This window comes from Heloderma suspectum, chromosome 6 (genome assembly GCF_057233095.1).
Source record: "Heloderma suspectum isolate Gila_16-S chromosome 6, 16-S_ref, whole genome shotgun sequence".
Lineage (NCBI taxonomy): Eukaryota > Metazoa > Chordata > Lepidosauria > Squamata > Helodermatidae > Heloderma > Heloderma suspectum.
In genome coordinates, this window is record NC_139463.1 from 77,190,205 (window position 1) to 77,215,424 (window position 25,220).

The 25,220-nt window shown below is 45.0% G+C and overlaps 1 protein-coding gene across 1 annotated transcript; it reads left to right on the plus strand.

Annotated features, from left to right (window-relative positions):
- The first annotated feature begins 8,391 nt into the window (after window positions 1-8,391).
- LOC146341270 (vomeronasal type-2 receptor 26-like) lies at window positions 8,392-24,068 on the plus strand. The gene is made up of 6 exons (XM_084807341.1): window positions 8,392-8,553; window positions 10,187-10,803; window positions 12,701-12,806; window positions 14,813-14,939; window positions 15,423-16,286; window positions 24,001-24,068. Exons 1-6 carry the CDS (start codon window positions 8,392-8,394, stop codon window positions 24,066-24,068), a joined length of 1,944 nt encoding a protein of 647 aa, XP_084663467.1.
- Window positions 24,069-25,220: the final 1,152 nt, after the last annotated feature.

Consider the following 25,220-nt stretch of genomic DNA (forward strand, 5'->3'; position numbering starts at 1 on the left):
TCTTTCAGGGGAGAAGCCCTCCCAAGGCGGCTTACAGCAATAAAGTACATAAAAACAGTTAAAATGTGAAAAGTGATAAAAACATAAAACCAATAAAAGCAACAATAAAAGCCAACAATGAAACCTGCTACAATGTTAACAGCAGTGCCAGCAACAATAGCAGTCATATCACGAGAAGGCCAAGGTAAAAGGATATGTTTTCATGGCCTTCTTAAAAGTCTGCAATGACGGAGCATGGCGGACCTCCTGTGGCAGCATGTTCCAAATAACTCCCTCCCCCTAGTACTACTTTCCTATTCAGCTTCACAGTGGATGAGCTCAGGCTCCATTTGGATGAATGGAATACATGTTACCTGGGAAAACAGGCTGGCGGGCAGGTTGGCAGAGTAATTTTTGTGCGATGCGCTTTTTTCAACAAAAACTCTCAAGGCAAAGAGCTAAAACTTTTCACTGGTTGCACAGAAGTGCATGAAATCTGGACACCTGGCAGCCCCAATGTGGGTCATTCAAGCTGCCAAACCTCAGACAGTTTGGCCTGGTAGTTTTTGTGCTAAGCACAGGTAAAATGTGCTGTCCTCAGGTACTCAGACCAAAGGTCATAAAGGGATAATCAGAGAAGTTAGGAGTGGTGATTAGGAGGAGGGGTCACTACTATCCCTAATCCCTGGTGTAGCTGTAGTGCAAAATAAAAATAATATAAGCCCTCTCCCCTAGTACTCCTGCATTCAGCTTCACACTGGGTGACCTCAGGCTCTCTTTGGCTGAATGGAATACACACATTGCCTGGGAAAACAGGCTGGCAGAGGAGGTGGAGCGGCAGCCACGGGGAAGGGCACTGGCACAAGGCTGGCAGTGAAAGAGTGAGAGAGAGAGGCCTGTGGCTGGTACAGAAGGGGCATCACCGGCCTGCTAATGGTGGTGCGATATGGCAGCTTGTAGTAGGGGACCCCAAGGGCCATTAACCTCTTGAACATCCACCTTGGAAACCTCCAGCTTGTGGACCCACAGTTCCCCCACCCCATCTCCTCCATGGTGTCCTGCCTAAGCATCTTGGGGGTAAGAGACGCAGAGCTTGCAGGAGTTCCAGCACCACCAACCCTCTGCTTGCTCCTGCTGCCTGGCCACTGGGACATGGGGGCCTCTTCCCCAAGCAAGACTGATTGGTGCTGCCTCTTAAGTGCAGGAGCAGACTGCTGGTGATGTAGTGCCCTGGCTGTTTCCTCGTCCTCAGAGATGTCTTGCAGTGGTGGCAGACAGCAGTGCTGGGATCCACTCCCACCTCAAAGTGGTCTCACGTGATGCTGCCCTGCCATTTCTGTGGAGACAGAGACTGCCTGCCTTGAGTTTCAGGGGTCACCATATGAGCAGGGGAAACAACGGAAGAGGGGTCAGATGCTGGAGTTGGAGCCTCTGCCTGCTGCTCCGCCACACCCTGGCGGATCTCCTCCTCTTGGCCCTCCACCATACTGAGGACATCAGGCACCTCTTACATAATGTCCATCAGCGTGCTCCGCCCTCCCACTACAGAAGGAGATGCTGCTCCCTTTGTAAGAGTGCTTCCGCTGCTGCCTGCACCACCCTCCTCAAACAGTGACCTCTGTGCACTGAGACTGGCCTCCGCATTCTGCTGCCCTACACCAGGATGCATTATCCAGACTGGGGGTGACCCAGCTTGGCTACTGGTGCTGCTGGTTCCACCAGCACCCCGCCCCCCTCTGCCCCTGCCAAGGCCCTGGAGATAGCCTTGTAGTCCCCTTCCAACCCTACCAATCTATGACTCTAGACCTCATATTGGGCTTGCTTTGCCACACAGTGTAGTATCACATGTAATTAATATATGTTGTGTAGTGCTTTGCCCACTGTTTTTTGAAATGTGGGCTGTGTAGTGCTTTGCCACACACTGTTTGCTTGTCCACAACACAAGCGCATGCGCACTGTGCACACACACGCACACACGAGCAAAAGAAAAGCAGACACTGAACTACCTACAAGCAAGGGGGTGGGGAGGACTATCTATAATAGGAACAGAAAAGAAGAGCAGGAGCAGGAGGAAGGTCTCCAAATAGCATATGTTTATCATAAAAACTAAAACATGTTATGGACATTTCTGTGTTCCAATGCCAGGCAATGGGAAAATGTAAAATCCTAATAATTCAGATGTCCAAATCTTGCTTCGGATCCAGAGTCTGAATCGGGTTGGATTGGATCGGAATTGGTCCTAGGCAGATCAGGCCCAATCCGATGCCTCGAATCAGCCTCCGAATTGGGTTGGGGGGAGTGTCAGTTCATTCCTTTTATAACCTCCGAATCCTCATGCACACAAAAGCCCCTCCCACCTTTCACTCCCTCCCTAGCACTCTATTAACCCTTTCCTGCCTGCGTCACATTTAACAATGAAAACACATAGATTCATATAACAGGTATAAGTTACAGCTATCCTCTATTTGCAGCCATCCTCCGTTTGATGGACTGCCTAGTCCAATTGGATTTGTCAAAAACAAGTCCTGCCAGACGAATCTGATCTCATTTTTTGATCAAGTAACCTCCCTTGTAGACCGTGGGAATGCTGTAGACATCATATACCTCGACTTCAGCAAAGCTTTCGACAAAGTGCCCCATGATATCCTGATGAGCAAACTAGATCAAAGTGGGCTAGATCAAACAACGATCCGGTGGATCCACAGTTGGCTACAGAATCGGACTCAAAGAGTGCTTACCAATGGGACCTTCTCAAACTGGGGAGAGGTAACGAGTGGGGTACCGCAGGGCTCAGTCCTGGGCCCAGTGCTCTTCAACATTGTTATTAATGACTTGGAGGAGGAGGTGCAGGGAATGCTGATCAAATCTGCAGATGACACAAAATTGGGAGGGATAGCTAATACTTTGGAAGACAGAAACAAAATTCAAAGTGATCTGGATAGACTGGAGCGCTGGGCAGAAAACAACAGAATGACATTTAATAGGGATAAATGCCAAGTTCTGCACCTAGGAAAAAGAAACCAAATGCACAGTTACAAGATGGGGGATATGTGGCTCAACAACACTACAAGCGAGAAAGATCTTGGAATTGTTGTCGATCACAAGCTGAATATGAGCCAACAATGTGATGTGGCTGCAAAAAAGGCAAATGCTGTTTTGGGCTGCATTAATAGAAGCATAGCTTCCAAATCCCGGGAAGTACTAGTTCCCCTCTACTCAGCACTGGGTTAGGCCTCATCTGGAGTACTGTGTCCAGTTATGGGCACCACACTTTAAGAAGGATGCAGACAAACTGGAGAGGGTTCAGAGGAGGGCAACAAAGATGATCAGGGGACTGGAAACAAAGCCCTATGAAGAGAGACTGAAAGAACTGGGCATGTTTAGCCTTGAGAAGACTGAGGGGAGATATGATAGTGCTGTTCAAGTACTTGAAAGGTTGTCTCAGAGAAGAAGGCCAGGATCTCTTATTGATCATCCCAGAGTGCAGGACACGGAATAATGGGCTCAAGTTACAGGAAGCCAGATTCCGGCTGAACATCAGGAAAAACTTCCTGACTGTAAGAGCAATACGACAATGGAACCAATTACCTAGGGAGGTGGTGGGCTCTCCCACACTCAAGATGAGGCTAGACAGCCATCTGTCAGGGATGCTCTGACTTGGATTCCTGCATTGAGCAGAGGGTTGGACTCGATGGCCTTGTAGGCCCCTTCCAACCCTACTATTCTATGATTCTATGATTAATTGCAGTTTAAAGATAAAGACCCATAAGAATGACTGTTCCCCACCACTTAGCACCTGAACAACAGAGTAAACAGGCAGGCACACAGGTCACCTGGTCACAGTTTTCCACGCTATGCAGAGACATGCTATAGTTCTATATAAGTTAGAATAACTATTTCTAAATTTGCATCAATATGTATAAATAAGCATATGTAATTTTTATGCAACTGGCTCTCCTCTTTTGTCCCCTTTTTTGGAAGATGTGTTTCCTCTCTTTTTTTGGGATCCAGAAACTGCCACTCAAATGAAAATATTGCATGTCCTCAAACAATTCTGGCCACTGGACAAAGTTTCTTCCCTCCAGGACAGCTCCTGTTGTTGAGCAAACAAAGAAAATGTTTCTCCAAGGGGGACAGGGAGCTGAAGGCCCCAGGGAATCATCTGCCATGTCGTTTTCTAAATCACTGTGATTTTTCTCCTTCTTGCCAAAGCCTCCAGGCAATTTTTTTATTTTTATTTTTAGAAATCACAACAAACATATTACCTGAGGGACCAATAAGAGTAGGCGTGGAGTGTGAAATAAATACCCTCCCATGAAATTTAGCACTGGAGCTCCATCTATCAGGCTGGTTTTGGCTGTCATGTCCTTGGGATCAGGTCAGGCTGGACTTATTTATCTGGAAAATCAGAGGGCATTCAAGGACCTTGTTTCAAAGTAAGCACAGGAAACTGTCCTATACTGAACCAGCTCTTCTCGCCCCGCACTCGGAGTGGTGGCAGCTCTCCAGGACATCAGGTGACGGAGTTTGAACCCGGGACCTTCTGCATGCAAAGCGTGTGTTCTGCAATGGCGCTATGGACCGTCTCCCTCTGAGCAAGCCGATGTGGGCGTCTGGCAGTGTCTGAAGAGAAATGAATGGCTTTTGCAAAGTGTTGACGCTGATCCTTCTGCTTCACTCTATGCCCGCGTGTTTGGCACCGAGCGCTGAGTGTGCTACGAGCAGACTCCTCCAGAATCCACACAGCTATTGCACACCGGCTGACATTGCCATTGGTGCAATTGTATCTCAGCTCCTTGCCCTCTGGGAATGTGAAACCTTCACCGAAGTCCCCAGTAACTGGTTTTTAAACCATCCCATGTATGTCGTTTCATTGGTTTGAGTAAAGTCCTCCCTCTTTATGTCATGTATGTACACCTTTAACCCTCTTTCATGTCTAGTTCACATGTGCGATGAGTGATGCGGTTCAAGGTTGCCAGGGCTCTGGCATCTCCAAGCCAGAGACTCACGGGGTGGAGGATAGTGATTTCATGGGGCAAAGCTTTAGATGTCATGGGCCAGGGCCTCTTGATGTCATTGGACTGCCCACTCTTAAAAGACAAAAATGAGGCACCTAGGCAGCACCAAGGAAAGAACTAGAGATGTGAATACCCTCCCCCGCCAATTTACAGTTTCAGGGTGAAATGGTTTTATTGGGGGGTCCCTCCATTTTTTCCACTGGAAAAACTGAAAATTCGGAGAAAACATGGGGGGGGGGAAGCACATTTCCCTGCAATATTTTCTTTCAGAGTGAGTTTTTTTTAAGTAGTATTTTGAAATGATAGTGCAAAACTCTTAATCCAGGATTCAGAGGGACTGATGACTTCGCTGATGGCCCAGAAATATAAACTTGCTGCCCTGAGAACAGACTCCCAAATCTGAATCTCAGAGCCACAGCTTGAGACTCGGGCCACGCAAGGTTCTGCACCCGTGTGAGGAGCTGCTTCATACCAATGGCTTGTTACACTCCATTTGAGCTTCACTGATGAGTGCATGCATGCATTGGGTCTCCTCATATCCACTTCTGTTGTTTGCCATTTCTTTCATTCTGCCTTGATATAGGCTTGCGTTGTGTCAGGAAGAGAGGAAAGCAGGTTCCCTGCAATGGTGGGCCTCCATGCATAGGGGGTAGGTTACATTCAGCTTGGTTGGTCACAAATTGTGGAGGCCTAGTATAGATCTTTGCTGCCATGTTGTTGATCCCTGAGGGAGACACAAAAGGATCAATCTTTTATAGAAGCTGCTGTTACTTCAAATAAAGGTTTGATGTCATCTATTTATAAAATCCTTCAAATGCCATTACTCCATGACAAGCCCTCCTATGTGCAAGCATGGGAAACTGACAAGTGACTCTTTGGAAGAAGTTGACTGGCAGTGTATTTGGACTTCTTCTGCATCTTTTATTTATTATTTATTTATTAAATTTCTTAATCGCCCATCTGGCTGGTCACCCAGCCACTCTGGGCGATGTACAAGCGTATAATAAAACAGTTTAAAACAATAAAATTCTACAATAAAAACGTTTTCTAAAATACTCTAACCCACCCCAAATGCCTGCCTGAACAACCACGTTTTTAATGCGTGGCGGAAGCTCATTAAAGAGAGGTCATGGCAGAGTTCCCTAGGGGGGGAGTTCCACAGAGTGGGCGCCACCACAGAAAAGGCCCTCTCCCTCGTCCCCACCAGTCTAGCTGTCCTGGCTGATGGGACAGAAAGAAGGCCACCCGAGGCTGATCTTGTTAAGCAGCCTGTCTGGTGTTGCTGGAGGTGCTCCTTAAGATAGGCTGGGCCAGAGCCATATAGGGTTTTAAAGGTCAAAACCAACACCTTGAATTTGGCCCGGAAAACAACTGGTAGCCAGTGCAACTCCTTCAGCACCGGAGTGATATGATCACTTAATACATCCAAATTACAGTTAATATTGTTGGACGGGGTGTAGTCATATTGGCTCATACTTTCATCTTTGGCGGGAACGTTCTACGCTATGGGAATTCTGGAACATGGTTGCTGATTACTATCAGGAATTTCTTCAGGTTAGATCATTGGTAGCTCCAAAGCAATGCTGCTTTATCTTTTTGAACCTAATGATCCTGGATTCCTGCATCAAGACTTTCACAGGCAATTGTATACAGCTGCAAAGTTGCGTATAGCTTGTAACTGGAAGTCTCCAAAGCAACCAATTAAAGAGCGGTGGATTGATAAAATCTGGGACACTGTGAGTATGTATAAACTTACTCAGCAAGTGCAGGGAGCAAGGAATCCTAATATGAGGAATGCTAGTGTGCCGCTATGGTTCCATTCATTTCCTATGTGGAGGCACTTCAAACTTTTGCTAAAGTGTCAACAAAATACAGTTGCGCATGTTTTTTCTGATTACTATGCACAAACACACAGAATAGGAGACACCTGCACACGCTCCTTTCATATGTTGGAGAACTTGCATTTTTCCTTTCACTAGAAATTGAGCTCCTGCTTAGATCTATAATGAGTGAACGCCTTTGTTTCTTTCATGATTGTGATTCATTATTAGGCACGTTCTTTTTGTTGCCTTTATTTTGTTAACCTTGTTTCAAAATAAAATAAAATGGCGCGCATAAAACAGAAGGTGCTCCCCTGTTCCATTGATGGCAGCGGCAGTTTGGTCTGTCTGGTCAGACTTCTGCTGGCTGGCCGGGGGCACCGGATGGCATGGTCAGGCAGCTGCTGCTGGCCTGGTGCTGCCCCCTCTTCCCCAGCCACAAGGCTGCTTCTCCGCCCAGCAGCTGCCTCACTGGCTTCACAGCTGCTGCTGCCTCCTGCTCCTCTGCCAGCCTGCTTTGTGCAGACAAGTCTCTTCCACATGCCTGTCTGCTGATAGCAGAGGTTTCAGTCACAAAGATCACGTCAGCTGCGTATGTCAGGAATGGAAGTGACAACTCTGAGTAGACTGCTCTGGGTGCAACCATTTGTTGGTGTATGTTGATGGCAAATAGTAGATTAGGGACAGGTTTACTTGAAAAGCAAGCACAGATAAAGGATGTTTTTTTAAAGAAGAAGAAGCTGTGACCACATATTATTTCACTACAAGGTTGCGCCTAGCCTGTTCTTGATAGTAGAATAGGACTCCAGTGCCCCACATTACATGCATGGGATCTGGCACTAAAGGCCAAGTTGTATTTTAGCTAAATAAGATCATTTTGAAGATCCATCAATGGTCTTTAGAAATTAGCAGAATCAATTTTGATCCTAAGGAAAATGTTACTGAAATACTTTTCATGAACTGTATGTAGATGAACTTTTGAGACTTGAAATCACATGTGAAACACATTGGTTGGATCCAGATTTAATCATTCGTAGAGTATGACGAAATCAGTTCAGTTAATGAGTCACCTTACTCATAATGATTTCAATGGGTCTACTTTAAATATGACAAAAGGAGGATCCAAGCCAACTGGTTGGCTCCAGATTTACATTGGATCAAGTGTGCTGGTAACTGTGATGGTGGAAGTAGATGTCCCTGCCCCACTTTTCCATGGCAGCTCCTGCCGCCCCATGAACATGCCCCATGGAAGTCTGGAAACCCTGTTGAATGGGGTAAGCTGTGGTGTGGGGGGAAGGGGAATCCTCCAAATGGGGTAGAGGGATGTTTGGTGAGTGGAGCCCTACCTCTCGAACAAGGCAGATCCTGGATAAATCTGTGGGGGAAAACGGCTTCATTTATTGCAGAATATCATTTGTGACACAATATGTAACTTCTGTTGCAGTGTGACAACAAAGTACTATCAGCACATTCTAGCCTTGGCCCTTGCAGTAAATGAAATCAACGACAATCCCAGGCTCTTACCAAATGTCTCACTGGGATTTCACATCTATGACAGCTACGCTGATGCAAGGATGACCTATCAAGCCATCCTGAAATTGCTGACCTTACAGCACAGAACTGTCCCCAACTACAAGTGTGGTACACAGAAGAAGATGCTGGCTGTGATTGGTGGTCTTCATTCTGAAACTACCATCCAGATGGCCACCATCTTGAGTGTCTACATGATCCCACAGGTAGGATGTATGAATGGGGCATGGGGTGTTACACATGACAACACTTCCCCGGAGTTGTTGGGTGGTGCAGAGAAAACAAGATACTCTCACACGTAGAAAAAAGGGCCCTGGTGGTCAAGGTCAAGCTAAGAACCTTTGAGGGTTCTGTTGTATGGGCGATGGATGAAAGTTGTTGTGGTGGTGGAAAGGATACACTTAGACTTGTAAAGCACATTATTTGTGGGTATCTTCTTCAAGGAAGATGTGAGTGAGATGTATGTTCAGCGTAGATGCTCTGAATAATTTCCTGTATCTATAGGAGAGGATAGAACACTTCTTTAAGTTTGACTCCATGGTTACATTTAATAAAACTCAGTTCATGCCTGCAAATCAATCAATAACTTGAGCAAAAGCAAGTAGCAAGACCTCCTTTCCAACACAGAGTGCTTGTAATGTTGATGGGTTCTTTGCTGGTTTATAAATATCAATACATTAAAATCTGGATTTTATCCAGGGAGACTTTAGGGAGTCATCGATACAAGTTTCTCCATTTTAAATCCCTGTTAAGCCACTGGAATTGCTTTCTTTTACCTTACATACAAGATCCATAGGTTTTAAGGTTTTAGTCTTACAACATTGTTATCAAAATAACAATGTTTATGACATGTTGGACTCGATGGTCTTATAGGCCCCTTCCAACTCCACTACTAGACGCTGCTACGACCTTGGAAGGGGGCTTTGATATCTGATCCCTGCCCCCTCATCTTCCCCCTTGTAGCCACCACAGAAAGAACCACACTGGCTGCTTTGTAGGGTTGTAAAAGTGGCCTCAGAGGCATGAGAAAGGGGGCGAGCTGGTGGGCAGGATGAGGAGAGGCCAGGAGAGGAGGACTGTTATGGCCTCTCCAGCCACAGCCTCAGCCCCACCAGCACACCCTCTGTAGAGGGGTTCAGAGGTCCATCCACAGAAAAAAGCAAAAACACGGAGGACAGAGAGGCAAAAAAAGCAGGGCAGCAAGATTGTTTATGGGGACTGGCCAGTGTGATCATATTAGGCCAGGACTCCTCCAGCTGCACTGGCTGCCAGTCCCTTGCTGGGCCTGATTCAAAGTGCTGGTATTAACATTCAGAGCCCCTAACGGCTTAGGCCAGGTTATCTGCAGGATCGCCTCCTCCCAAATGTGCCTGCCCGGACCCTAAGATCATCTTCGGTGGTCCTTCTCTGGGAGCCCCTGCCAAAAGAAGTGAGGCAAGTGGCTACCAGGAAAAGGGCCCTTTCTGCTGAGGCACCCTGGTTGCGGAATGAGCTTCCTAAAGAGGTTCACCTGGCACCTCCGTTGTTCTCCATCGTGCGCCAGGTGAAGACCTTTTTATTCTCCCAGTACATTAGCATTTTAGCTTCCTAATCTTTTAGCTGTCATGTTTTAAATCTGTCTTGTAAATCTCTGCATTGCTGCTAGGTTTTACTCTGGTTGAACTTTTATACTGTAGTTTTCAGCTATTATATTTTATATTGTATTTTATGCTGTATTTTGTGCTTCTAATTTTTGTGAACTGCTTAGAGAGCTGTTGGGTGGTATAAAAATGTAATAAATAAATAAGTGAAGACATGCCCCATCCCAGGCTCTAAAAACAATCCATGTGTTTTATATAGCTCAGCCATGGCTCATCTTCATCCATGCTAAGCGATAGGAGTCAGTTCCCTTCTCTCTACCGGATGATCCCAAATGAAGCCCATCAGTACACGGGGATTATCCAGTTACTTCTGCATTTCAGATGGACATGGGTTGGAGGCCTTGCTGTGGATGATGATTACGGAGAGAAATTTGTACAGTCCATGTTGCCGATGCTTTCTGAGAATGGCATTTGTTTTGCTTTCCTGGAAAGAACCCCCAGAGTTACCTTCATTGCTGGTGTCTTTGAGTTTATAGACCAGCTGAGGAAGATATCTTCAGTTCTCATCAGAAGCAAAGCCAATGTGGTTGTCATCTATGGGGAAATACAGTCTATCTATGGGTTCCAACTGATGCTAGAGGAAAACCGGTTGGATACAATGACCCCTATAGACAAAGTGTGGATTTCAACAGTCCAGTGGGATTTGGCGTCCACCACATTTCATAAGATCTTTGACATTCAGCCCTTCCATGGCACTTTGTCCTTCACAGTTCACACGAATGAAGTGCTGGGGTTTCAAACATTTATCAGTCACAGAAATCCTTACTCAATTACAGGCGACGGTTTTATCAGGGAATTCTGGGAGCAAGCCTTTGGGTGTGTATTTCCACAATCTCATGTGGATGAGAACAACAATGAAATGTGCACTGGTGAAGAGAAACTGGAGACTCTTCCAGGGACATTCTTTGAAATGGGCATGACTGGCCACAGCTACTGTATCTATAATGCTGTCTATGCTGTGGCACATGCTTTGCATGCCATGCGCTCTGTTAGACGCAAAGGTAAAACAACGACAGGTGGAGACAAACTGGAGCTTCACCATGTTCAGCCATGGAAAGTACGGCCTCCTCGCAGACACATCTCTATCATGAGGAGACGGGTGGTCTAAGGGATAGTCACATTTATTGATGCAGCAGCAGCTCCATTCAGGTGGAAAATGCATCTACTCAGATGTTCCAGAGTCACCTTCCTAATAGACTCCCCCTACCACTTAAGTTACAATAGAACTTCAGAAGATAGTTCCTTGAGGTAATACCAGTGTGTATTAGGCTGAGAATTTAGTTTCATTTCAGTTCTGATGAGAATTTTCCAAAATTTGCCAAGTTCTCCATATTCCGGACAAAAAGAATTTGAGGGTTTTTTTGTTTTTTGTTTAGTGAATGTGGGAGAAAGCAAAACTGAGAAATTCGTCCATCCAGGCCCAGGGCTTTGAGCGCGTAAAGGTCTGGCTTTAAATCCCCTGTATTCAACGATGTTAGGCCTTTATTAGTGCTGTCACCTCTTTTTTCTAACAAGCTCCTCATCTTTAAAACCTATATGGCAGGCAGATATATCATAATCCTTTGCATGCTGGGAGTAGCTGTACATATTGAATTTGGCTGGTGCAGATGGGTGACAATTTCCTTTCAGTTCATTTTTCATAAGAAAATTCATGAAGTTCTTCATATTTGGGAGGGATTAAGATTTTGAAGAATTTGAATGTGGGAGAACGTGAAACTGACAGATTCACCAGTTCTTATATATGTATCCCTGTCTGTAAACTATCAGAAGACCCCTTCTTGCTTATTCTGGGGCAGCAGAAGGTTCTTAGGTAGATCACCTTTCACCTGCACCTAGGGATGTTTGAGGAATTTGATCACCCCTCGGACTAATGTGACGTTCAGAATGTAGCTATCTACTGGATTTTGCACATTGTGTTGAGATATTCTTGGCTGTTTAAACATATCAAACTTTGCATTTAAATGTGTATTTTGAGAGGATTTTTTTTTAAAGGAAATGTAACTTAATGTGGAAATGGAATGAAGTGGAAGTACAAGTACAAACCTGCAAAAGTGACATTGAGCTGAGGTAGAGAGATTTACCATCTCTCATTGTGGCACACTTTATTCTATTCATCATGCCACGGCGTGGGATGGATTGAGAGGTTGTACCTTTGATATATCGTAAGGAACTTTGCTTGCTTTGCAATAAAAGAATATCGCTATTGACTGACTGAGTGACTGAAACTGTCCACAGAGCCATACGGACTTACACAGGGGATAGGGAATGGGCACAGAGACATTGCCATACGAGAAAAGCACCACCACTCTTAGAGTTGATCCTTCAGTGGTTTAACGATGTCCCTTTTTGTGCCTTTCCATCATAACCAGAGCAAAGCATTTGGTCATCTACAGTCCAGAAGACCCTCCCCTTTCAGAAAATAATCAGCAACTTTCCATTCTGAGTTACATTTATATCAAGGTTCTGTCTGTCCTTGAGGAAAATAACATTGAGGTTTAAAGACAGGCATTCATAAAACCCAGCTTGAAGAAGCCGGTACACAGGTTGCCACTTGCCTTTTGTAAAACCGGCCGTTTTCTTTTTCAATCTAGCTCCACCATTCTCTGAAGAGCATCTCGTTTAACAACACCATGGGGGAGAATGTCTTTTTCAGTAAGAATAGAGAGTTAGTTTCTGGGTTTGATATTACAAATTGGGTCACGTTCCCAAACAGATCCTTCCACAAAGTGAAAGTCGGAAGGCTGGATCCACTGGTTTCTCCAGACAAAAGGTTCACCATTCATGAGAAGAAGATCACTTGGCACAGCAAGTTCAACCAGGTGAGATGTAAGTGTCATTTTCATAGACAAAAGAATGAATGGATTATTCCCAATTCCACACAGAAATTCAGTGGGGCAGCAGCAGCACTTATGTCACACAGAAATGTGTGTATGTATGTGTGAAGGTTTAAGGCCTGGAGGGGCAAGGAAAAAGGTCAGGCCTAGAGGCCAGGAGTTTTTTCTTGGGAGGTGGCATCCCTGAGAAGTTAAGTTTCAGTTTCATTTCCCCAGTAAAGTTTAATTTCTTCAGGTTTGAAGCAATACTTTTGGTTTGGGGGCAGGAGGCTATAAACAGAGAGTCAGAATGGCCAGAGCAGTAAGAGCAGAGTTGGGAAGACCAGAGTCTGAAGAGGCAGCAAGAAGAAGCAACCTGGAGAAGTCTAAATACAGGTAGGGTAAAGGAACTTGCATTTTGCAATTTTTATTTTCTCTTAATGCCTTTTGTATCACTCAGCTCTATTATGTAAATAACTTTAGTTGTAATTTGCTTCCTTTAATCTACCAGTAAACGACTGAACGACTGAACGACTGAACAACAACAAAAACGGTTGTGGTTAAACCCTGTGTCTAGAGTGTCAATCAGCCCATGCCTAAAGCCTAAACCCCATGTTACTGGAAAGAGGAAGCTAGGAATGCCAGAGGAATCTCCAATGGACTCAAATGAATCCAGATTTCTTGCAATCCAGTCTGCAAATTCCACTCTGGACTGGCATCTGTGGGTCAAGTGTATTCCGCAGACATGTGACTTTCCCCTTCCCACCACGCCATTTCCCATTTCTGAAATTTAGTTCGGCGGGGGGTTGGTCAGTATTGTGCTTACTGGTAATGAGTGTTGTGTGTGTCTGTTTATTTTTACAACGAAGCCTTCTTGGTGCACTTCCTATATCCATATTTCATGGGCATTCTCCTACGTCTGCTAACTTGGGGAATGCCTGTATCTTTCAAGGGAAGCGCCCTTTCCCTCTCTCTTTGAAAGACGCTCAGGAAATCTCCCAGGCAGCAAATGAATGGGAATGTCCATGAAAGGACCTTACAATCCTAAGGTAAAAGAAGAAAGGTGGGATGCTTATGGAGGCAAGAAATCTTTAAGGAGTTGCTCAGGGGGTCCAGGTCATAAGAGGAACCCTAACAATATGTACATATTTAATGAGAATGTATTTGCATGTCAACTTTCAGGGCTGCAGCCCTCTCAAGGTGGCTTACATACGAAAAGATAATCGAACACATTAAAAATGAATGATAACAACTCACATTTACTTTTTAAAAGTAAGTGGTCAGGTCAGCTTCGAGACCAAATTGTCTCCTCCAAGTCCTTTTCTGGAATCTCCACTTGTTCCAGACTTAGGCAGTGGTGCATCTAGAGCTGGAATTCGAGCCAAAGTCCAAGGCCCGACAGCCCAGGGTTCCCCCAAATGACCACCCAGAGAGCGGCAAGTGCAGACCCCAACTCCTTTTTATTGCTGTAGCCATGATGGTGCTCCGACATCAGTGCAATCAAAATGCAAACAGGCACAAGCTCAGAGATTTGTTTGGTTTATCACTTTGGCGAACAGTCTTGTTGCTGTTCTAACATACCAAAAGCAGTTTTAACATGTGAAATGGTGATTGGAACGGGGGAATAAATTGTTAGTGGTGTGCTTTGCAACTGAAGTAATACACATGGCCATCTAAAAAGGGCTCCCATAAGATCATTAAGTTCAGGGTCTAAAATGACCAAGCTGCACCACTGGGTTTAGGGGTAATCTAGATATGACACCACTGCTTTCTAAAAGTTTAATAGCAGCCACTCTGCGTGTGTGTGTGTGTGTGTGTGTGTGTGTGAGAGAGAGAGAGAGAGAGAGAGAGAGAGAGAGAGAATGGGAATATAATTTAGAAGATGTCACTGGCAATGGGGGAGCTGCCCATTATCCTTTCCTTTATACTCATATCAGTTTGTCAATGGAAACCATGTCCTGCCCCAGCTGCTATGTAACCTTTGCCAATTAGCACCTCTTTTTTATGATAAGATGATGCCCCGTTCTTTGTGTACAGATCGCTGCAGTCCTGGTTTCAGCAGGAAAATGCAAGAGGGGAAACCATTTTGTTGCTACGACTGTGCTCCATGCCCAGAAGAGAAGATTTCTGACCAGAAGGGTAGGATAATTGCTCAGTCCTATGTACCAACAGAGTTGTTGTCAAAGTTGTGCTGAAGTGACAGAAGTAACAAGTACCCAAGCTATGGCGTTGTGATGGCATCAAGACAATGGAGGGTGTCACAATGGTGTATTAGGATAGATAGCGCTTATTTCACTGACAAATTCCACCCTGGCTGTATATGACATACTTGTATATTTTTATTTACTGTATGGTGCTCAGGCATCCTGCGAACTACAGGTGCAGACCACATAGTACACTATGATATATGCCTTTTCTCTTTGTGCTTTTGGTTAGTGGGCTTTTATTGAAATGACCTAATACTGTGATCCTCACAAATATTATATCAATATCAATTTTACATGTACATCATCAAAAAGAGCTTTCAGGATGGCCTTTCTCTTTGACTGCAGAGTGATGCATATGCAAAAATAACCCTTAACATGGCTTTGGGACTCTAAGATTGTTCCTTTTCTATTTCAGATATGGATTATTGTGACCAGTGCCCTGAAGATCAGTATCCCAACCAACATCAAACCCAATGCATCCCTAAACGCCTAAGCTTCTTGTCTTATGAAGAACGGTTGGGGACTCTTTTTGCCACTTTTGCCCTGCTCTTGTCTTTGATGACAGCTCTGGTGCTAGGAATCTTCATTAAGCACCAGGACACGCCCATGGTCAAAGCCAACAATCGAAGACTCACCTACACTCTCCTCATCTCCCTTCTGCTCTGCTTCCTCTCCTCCTTGCTATTCATTGGCCAACCTAAGAAAGTGACCTGCGTTCTCCAACAAATTGTTTTTAGTGTTGTGTTCTCTGCAGCTCTTTCCTGTATGTTGGCAAAAACCATCACTGTAGCCTTAGCTTTCATAGCCATCAAACCCGGAACCAGGATGCGAAAATGGGTAGGAAAAAGGCTATCCAACGCTCTTGTACTCACCTGCTCCCTGTTTCAAGTATGCATTTGCAGCATATGGCTGGGAACATCTCCTCCATTCCCAGATTTCAACTTACACTCAGGCCCTGGAGAAATATTAGTAGAATGTAAGAAAGGCTCCATCACCATGTTTTATTGTGTCTTGGGTTACATGGGCTTTCTTGCCATTGTGAGCTTTATTGTCGCTTTCCTAGGCAGGAACCTGCCTGACAGTTTCAATGAAGCCAAATTTATCACCTTCAGCATGTTGGTTTTTTGCAGTGTCTGGATATCCTTTATTCCCACCTACCTGAGCACCAGGGTAAAATACACGGTAGCTGTGGAGATCTTCTCTATCCTGGCCTCCAGCGGTGGTTTGTTGATCTGTTTCTTTTCTCCAAAATGCTTCATTATTTTGGTAAGACCCGATCTCAACAACAAAGGGCAGCTTATAAGAATAAAAGATACCAAAGTCTAAACATCTGTAGTTGGATCCAGGATCTGCCTTCTGTGGATGGAGGAGCTCCACTCACAGAAGGTGCTTCCACCTAATTTGGGGGACTCTACCTTCCACACCACAGTTCACCCCATTCAGTAGGGTTCCTAGACCTTTTGTGTAGGGGCTAAAAAGGGTGTTGTAGGGAGAAGGGGGCAGGAAGTCTTTTACCAGCAAGAATGTTGCATGCACTTATATCTGGATGCAATCTGTGGAATTTCTGAATTAATTTTCCTTATGTGGTATTTACTAAAACCAGTGTAGTTTTTAAAAAGTGAAGAACAACCTAGGGGAATGAGGAATGAAGTATCTATGTATCATCTGTTATTTCTCATGTATCATTGAATGGAAGTGAATTTCTTCTCCAGCCGTAAAAAAACATATCCCAGTATGGGAGTAAAGGAGGTGGGCTATATTGACTGGAAAAAGGGACCAAGATACTGAGGCAGAGGAAAGGGGTGGAAAGTTGAGGGAGAAGAGGAAGGTTGGAGCTCTTCATGCCTGCTGTCAAATTTGATGAACACACAGGTAGTTCATAAAACAGATAGTTCTTTCATAACTCTTCATTACTGGTTCTTCTGAAATAAACTGTATTTGTAAAGTTGGGACTTTCTAGCACCATGGGGAGTGTGGAGCATGATATACTATAAGTTGAAAGTGATTTTAAAAACTTGGGCTGCAGGCTTCAAAAATTGGCTACAAAGGCTGCAATTTCATGTGACAATCTGAGTAGGCACAGATAGACTGAAGGTATCAATCTCCAGAAGTCATTCTGGAAAATGTAGATCAACCTCCAGGAGTGTGGTTTTCTTAGCTGAATATGTAAATCTGGCCCCTCGACCCTTAGAGCAGGGTTGGGGAATGTGGCCCTCCAGGGGGCCTTCTAGATGACAATGGAAGGAGAAGCGCATTATGGTATTATCCACATTTTCAAGAAATAGGTGTAGGTCCATCATGGTCATGCGAAGCAAGAAACACAGAGCATACCGTTCCTCAAACCCAGTTTTTTAGCAGTCACACAGCTCTTGAAATCAATATACATCCACGTCAGGTGGGCGGAGTAGAATTGAATGTCATCAACTCGGCAGAGGCTGCTCAACCAATGAGAGAGGCTTGTTTCTTGCCCCTGTCCAGGCTCCCCCTGCTACTACATTATTATGAATGGAAAGTAACTAATTCACAATTCTGAAGGCTAGAAACAGCACTGTAATGCTTTTATGAATGACAAAAAGCAGGCTAGATACTCTCTCCCCATGACAGCCCCCCACTAGTGCAAATAAGCCCTATTCCAGCAAACAGTCAGGGAGTTATAGCTTCAGCCCCCCTTTCTCCTTCTCTGGCCACTTCTCCCTGATCACAATGACAGGCTTTTCTGCTCCCATGATCCCGATACCGCGATAGATTGCTACTTTGATAAAGTGCCAATGTGCATTTGTTTAATGCCTTAGGAAATAGTATAAGGTCCCTATTCACTCACTTTTCGATGAAGAAGCCAAAACCACAAATTATCCAGTGCAGCATCTGAAGGATCTCCATGAGAGCACTGCACCACCGCAATTTCACCTCATTCTGGCAAACTGTCACAGAGTTATCGCTCCCACCCCCTTTTCCCCATTCTGCACAATGTCCCACTGAAGAAGTAAAAATCCCAAATTATCCAGTGCAGCATCTGAAGGCTTCCTATGACAGCACTCCACTGCGACAATTTTTCCTCATTCCAGCAAACTGTCATGGTGTTATAGCTCCCACCCCCTTTAACCCATTCTGCACACTTTTTCATGATGATGGAAAAATCCCAGATTATCCAGTGCAGCATCTGAAGGCTCTCCATGAGAGCACCCCACCTGTGCAATTCCACCCCATTCCAGCAAACTGTTGCAGAGTTATAGCTTCTAACCTGTTTTTACTGCAAGCATCAGAGAAGCAAAGTAAACAAACATCAGAGAAGTGCTGAAGGAAAGCAAATGTCAGAGAAGCAAAGTAACGCAACATCAGAGAAGCAAATTAAAGCGACATCAGAGAAGTGAATTATTATTATTATTATTATTATTATTATATTTATTTATATCCCGCCTTTTCCCCAATACTGGGACTCAAGGCGGCCTATGTTAATGTTGAATTAACTCAACCTCAGAGAAGTGAAGTAACGCAAACATCAGAGAAGCGCATAATCATGGCTCTCAATGGGGAAATGGAGGCTAGTATCTCCCAGTGGTGAAAAGCAAGTGCAGCATGATTCTGAAGGCTTGAAAGATTGCAATAGCACATTGAGTTGGAAAGGAAGGCTAGTTACTCTAGTTACTCTCCCTGGGGATAGCAGTGCCAATGGGGACAATGAGTGACTGTGGGGGGGAGGGGTCACCCCACCCCTTGACCACATCACTGCCAGGTCATAGCCAGGTCACAAAGGCATGCCCAAGAGTTAATGCAGAGGATCATGGCACACTGCAGCAGAACTGCCTGGGAGCCGATTTAACTTTAAAAAAATTGAGTAAGACAACTTTCCGATAATGCGGCTTTCCAAGGCAGAAGCTGCTGGTTGGCAGTGAACTGACCATGATGTCACGTACTGTGAATGACTTCAAAATGCTCCCAATCTGCAGGAAATGAAGACATCCCCCAGGTGTTGTTGGATTGCTACTGCCATCAGCCCTAGCTAGCATAGCCAATGTTGAGGGATGATGGGAAATGTAGTCCAACATCTGGAGGGCTACACATGCCCCATCCCAGCCTTAGAGTGAGATTTTGTGCTGCCATAATAGCAGCTGCTCACATAGGGTTGGATGCAGACCTCGTCATACTTAGAGTAGACCCATTGAAATAAATGGGACTTCAGTTAATCAATTGAAGACCCACTTATTTCAATGGATCCACCCTAAATATAACTGTCTAGAGCCAATCTAGAGACAATTAGTGCCACTCTCGTTCACAATAACCACATTAGGGCTCACAAGTATGTCAAGTATACTGATAACATGAAGCAAACTATTTGTGATCTCCCCCCACACACACACACACAAGAGTCTCGTGGCACCTTAAAATATATTATGGCATTAGCTTTCATGGACTAAAGTCCACATTATCAGCTGAATGAAATGTTATCATCATTTGGCAGGCACAACGCTACTGAAAAACGAGTGGGTGCTATCAGCATCCTTGAGCTTACCCCCAAATCTGCAGAAGTAGAAAAACCCTTCATGGGAAAAAACACTATGTGGTTAACAACAACAACAACAACAACACAACAACAACACAACAACAACAAAAACAAAGAAGTCCAACAGGGACTGAGAATATACTGTTCTCAGTTAATTTTGCTATTTAGGGCCCACAGTTTTGCTATGTAGACTCTGCTTTTTATACAAATGATTATTGCGTTCTGGATTGAAACTAGATGTTCTTTATCGTGTTGCTCACCATGTGGAATGTGCTCCACATTGAGATCAATGGCAGGCCAAGACTGGGGAGTGTTTCCATCAGCAATGTAAGGCACTCTTGTTTGCCTGGGTGTTCTCCTGACAATTAGGACTGACAACTACCCATGGTTATTTTAATGCGTTATTACTGTTTTTTTATTGATTGGTTTTATGGTATTTTATCATGATTTTATGTTGTGAACCACAAGGGATTTAAAAAAGAAAAGAGGTATAGCAATTTTCTGAAATAATAAACAAGTAAACTTGACAGAATGGCTGCGGTGGCTTAGTGGTTAAGACGCTGAACTGCAGACTGGAAGGTCGACAGGTCAGCAGTTCAAGACCTGAGTGCCGCGTGATGGAGTGAGCTCCCGTCTTCAGTCCCAGCTTCTGCCAACCTAGCAGTTCGAAAGCAAGAAATTGCAAGTAGATAAATAGGTACCGCCTCGGTGGGAAAGGTAGCAGCATTCCGTGCACCTCGGTGTTCAGTCATGCCGGCCACATGACCACGGAAGCGTCTTCGGACAGCGCTGGCTCTTCGGCTTAGAAACGGGGATGAGCTCCGCACCCTAGAGTCGGACATGACTGGTTGGGGACACCTTTACCTTTTTAAACTTGACAGAAGACCCACATCTGAGAATCTGGAGTTCTGCTGAACATCCAAAAAGCTGAGGACAAAAATAGCTATTTGTAGAATGGGGTGGGAGAAGGAGGGTCTAATACTTCCTCATCTATGTTACTTCTTCTTTGCATTCCACTTCCTCAGTTGTCTTTCCTCAGCTGGGGTTCCCAGATATGCATTTGCCATGGCTGGAAGAACAATGGCTGGTGAAAGCCAAGTTCAGAGGAGAAATAGTAAGTGGATGAATGGTTCTGAGCCTGCTTTACCTGTGACTTTCCCACACGTAATTGCTCCCCCTCTGCCATATAAAAGCTATTCAGGGTGAGTGACTCAAATCTGCCTGAGTGTGTCATTAAGAGCCCTTGCACTCTTGTGCACAAATTGTCAAACATAAGGAATTCTGATTCGTATTCAATATTAGCCCTACTTTGAATAGAACCATAGAAATAAATAGAACTTGTTATACTAACATTGGATATAACCCATTGGATACAACCAGAGCTGGCCCTCCCATGAGGTGGGGTGAATCTCTTGCTTCAGGAGGTGGAGAAGGAAGACTTGTGAATTGCGCACTGCTCCACCACCACAAGCAGGACCCACCACCACCACCTCCAGTGGGTGCTCCAGGGAGACCTGCTAGCTGCTCTCCCACTGTGGCATTTGCCGCAGCAGGAGAGTGCAGCGAGCAAGACTCTCCAGAGGAGCTACCCATTCAGCAACAGTAGTAGATGCTCCAGAAAGCCCTGCTACTCCACTCCTCTGCTGTTGCAGATGCTACACACACACACACACACACACACACACACACACACAGCAGTTGCTGGGGCTCTACAGAGCAGCACTCCGCCCTCTGTTTCTCACTGATCCTCAGAATGGAACAGAGCAAGGGTGGCTACTCTCAGCCACACTGGCTCGCATTGAGAATCCTCTCAGCATTAACCTGAGGGTGGGTGGGCTCTCTGGAGAGCTGCAGCAACCAGAGGAAGTGGCTGTACAGGTGATGTCCTGGGACATCCCTTCCATAATACCTGGCTCTGAGGAAGGACCCCTCAGAGCCATGCATTTTGGGCAGCTCTCTGAAAAGACATACTGGCTGCTTCCTCTGGCCACAGCTCTCCAGAGAGCCCACCTTCTCTCTGGCTCATGCTGAGAGGATCCTCAGTGTGAGCCAGAGGGCAGGAAGTGGCAAGTGATGTGGCAGCAATGGGGTGGGAGTGCAATGCAGTGTGTTGTGGTGGCATCAGTAAGGGGGTGGGAATGACAGTGACATGGTAACGGTGATTGTGCTCTGTCTCAGGTGGCAGGAGAGATTACACCAGGGCTGGATACAACCCTATGTAACTCCTCAGGACCCAGAAGGTTATGTGGATGTGTACTAGGTCTGAATCTCTTCATCCAAAAATGCAAGACAGAACATGAGATCAACCATGTGCTACAGGGTCTGGATTTGTAAGCATCCGAAATTAACCTCAAATTGTCACAATCCTCCTCTCTTGAGGCTGTGATGGTTATTTTGGCCATAATCCAAAGCCCTCTGTACAAGAAGCCATTTTGGAAAATTAATATACACTCATTTATGTCAAGCCCAGTCATGGATCAACAGTGTGTTTTTTTCTCAGACTTTGGCTCTCAAGGGCACTGTATGCAGTTGTATGAATCTATGCCAAAAATGGGTGGAAAGAACATAAAGGTACTGTAGAGCAGGGTTGGGTGCACTCCAGTCTTGCACAGCCAGCTTAAAAAAATAAAATAGAATCCCTTTGGTCCACCGGTGTGTTTTGAATTAGCAAAGGAAGAATGCATGCTCAGGTTCTCTCATGCCATGACTAATCTGCATTAAATGACCTTGAGCATAGGCTCTTGCTTATTAATGTAAAAAAAAAAAAGCTTTGCAGGTTCAGACCAAGGACCACTTGCTCCAGCATCCTTTGCAAGGAACCCAGTCACTAGCAGGCTCCACTGGAAATTAGCCAGTGGTCCGTTGGTGGGCTGTGGTCAGTGCCAACTCCAGGTTTTGGAGAGGCCTTGAGCAAGACACCCTCAATGGGACCCTCTCCTTCAGTGAATCTACCTTCTCATCAGCATTGTCACCTGCTCCTGCTCTTCCTCTTCCTCATCAGTGCTACCATGTGTTTGCCTGCTTGGCAGACAGCCAATGAGCATGCAGGCAGCGGCATCTACTGCTCCCCCTTCATCCCACCGCTGTTACCTAGGCCAGAGTGAGAGGTGGGTGAACAAGCAGATTGCAACGATGAAGAGGAGAAGCCAGTCTGGGGGCTCTTGTCAGTGGGCCCTCCGCTGGGGCACAGGTCCTCAACAAGTGCCCACCTCTGCTAACCCTTTTGCCCACCCCTGCTGAAGAAGACTAAGTTTTATTATTTTTTTAAAAAATAGCATGCTGCATTTAGGTCTTTATAACCCTTTTTCTAAGCTAGAGCATTTTCCTTTCCTGCAATAGATTCTCTCCCCACCCCCCCACCCCCGGCCCCACATACTCACTGTCTCTCTGGTAGATGCATCAAGGTATATCTGAAAATAAAACTAGCCTCAACGGGACTGTACAGCTTGCTCCCAAATGGCCCCACTGCTGAACCCTTCTGGAGAACAACTGCATTCGATTGTCAAGCAAGTACTAATCACATCACGTACATGACAGCAGAGCCTGCTCCAAATGTTAATGAACACTCAGGCTAATGCATATGCCCCACACTGTGCATATAATGTAACATGTGACACAGTGTGCGTATGCTTATTCCTGCAAGGTCTTCGAGTGCTGATCCAGTGAAAGGACAGGCACAGAAAGTTGGGAAAGGGGCTGAAGAAAAGTCAGTGGGTGATAGTGAGAGGAGGAGGAAAAGAAGCTGAGGAGAAAGAGCTGAAAGGACACCAGAGGGAGAAAAGAGAGAAAAACAAGGGACAAAAACAGAGAGATAAGACACCAGAAAGAAGAGGAAAAGTTGACACGAAACAACAGAATCAGTAGACTGCAAGAAACTCGGGTTTCCTTTTTTTAACTTTAATTTTATTGATTATTTAAAAAAAACATTTTCAACCCCACATCAAATCAGGTATACAAAATAAATATTAGATTTAAAAGCTCATTATAAGAGATAGAGAATAAGAAAATTGGGGGGGGGGAGTTTAACACCTTTAACTAAGGAATTCACACTTCAAGGCAGAAGAGTCCAACCTCAACTAAAATCAGAAAAGCAATATAATCTGGAAACATGTTGAGGGATGTTTTATGTATAGGATATAAAAGTATCTAGATACTAAAGAACGCTTCTGATTTGGCCTTTTTCTCTGGCATTTGTTGGGATGTGGCAGTCTCCCCCCCTAAATTAAATGCTCCCATATTCTTTTCTACCATTCTTTTATCGGGGGTAAAATTGGTGCTGGGTGGAACTTTTCTTGGCAGAGGCTTCGTGTTCAACCAGTGACAGACACCTTTGCCATGTAACCAAAAGTTGTTAGGGCTGGGTGCGTTTTGGGGTTTGTTTATTCGTTGTTTTAATTGTTCATTGAGTGTCTTAATTTTTAAATTAAGAACATTAAGAAATATTGTTTATAACCATTATGCTAATTCGTAATTGCCTTATCCACAATAATAGAGAACAGCGTACATCACACACACACACACACACACACATACACACACAAACGCGTACATACGGGGTGATGTCCTAGATGCATGTGATCTTTTGCTCCTTGATGAGATGGAAGGACTATGGCAATCAGGAGTATATGCATGCAGCAGTACACAAATACTGCTCATGCAGTCAGACCCACTGCCTACTGACTCACTGCGAAAGGAAGTGAGGCAAAACTGGGTGAAGTGAGGAAAAAGTGAGAGAGAGAAAATGTGAGCCAAAGCTAAGGCAAAGTGAAGCAGGGCAGAGACAAAGAGAGTACGGCAAGAACAAGCACCAGTCTCTTTGTTGCTCAGACCAGTGATGGAGCCTAACTTGGAAGACAAGCTAGGAAATGCCACGTGCCTTGTTCTGGCCTATTGCTGTACAAGTGGGATTTTGCTGGTCTGGCTGCTGACTCTATTATTCCCTCTTTTGGCCAGAGCTTGGTACTTGTGCACAGACCCAATCCCTATGTAAAATCTTTCAAAAACTTGAAGTTCTTGACCCACACCCACCCCAGGCTTGTGTCCAATTATATCACGCCATAAGCAAGGGGGAGAGAACATGAACGTGGCCTGCTGCTGCCCTACAGCGCAGATAATCTTTTTGGATCATAAACATGAGTCAGCAAAAAGCAGAGGTGGTGCAAGCGGAGGACCACAACCCTGGGTGTCCTGGGAGGAATGAGAACTCAAATGACCCATTTTTATACTGAGGTCCAAGGAAGAGCAGGGGTTTGAGAAGACAGTGGATCACAATGAGATTTAGTGTGGGTCACATTATTTGTAGAGTCCCAGAGTTCTGAGGATTCGAAGTAATCCACAGTACATTTTGCCCCAGAGCCACCTGTGAGCATAACAAACAAAAGCAGTTCTCATTAGTGGGGGGAGGAAAGTGGGAGAAATGGAATTTCACAGGCCCATTTATCACTTTGGCCTGCTGAATGGAGATCCGGCTGGGTTGGAACGTGATGTGGAGGTAACCTTTATTGTTTTGTTTTCTGTTCAACTCCCTTTCTGAATGGGTGATATATTTATCAGTTTCTGGTGGGCAGACTAGGTTGGATCTTACAGACTTGAGACACTTTCTCTTCTTATTCTCTTCTGCCTGCCATTTTATCTTCTGATCAATTTGTAAACCACTTAAATTGGAATTGCCTTGATTTTCCCTCCGTTTAATCTCATTGACTGCTATGAGAA

Excerpts from the sequence above, each read along its gene's own strand:
- LOC146341270 (XM_084807341.1), top strand. The coding sequence starts at position 8,392 with ATGACCTATCAAGCCATCCTGAAATTGCTGACCTTACAGCACAGAACT. Across the intron at positions 8,554-10,186 it reads GTGTCTACATGATCCCACAG|CTCAGCCATGGCTCATCTTC; the intron begins GTAGGATGTATG and ends TGTTTTATATAG. Across the intron at positions 14,940-15,422 it reads GAAGATTTCTGACCAGAAGG|ATATGGATTATTGTGACCAG; the intron begins GTAGGATAATTG and ends TTTCTATTTCAG.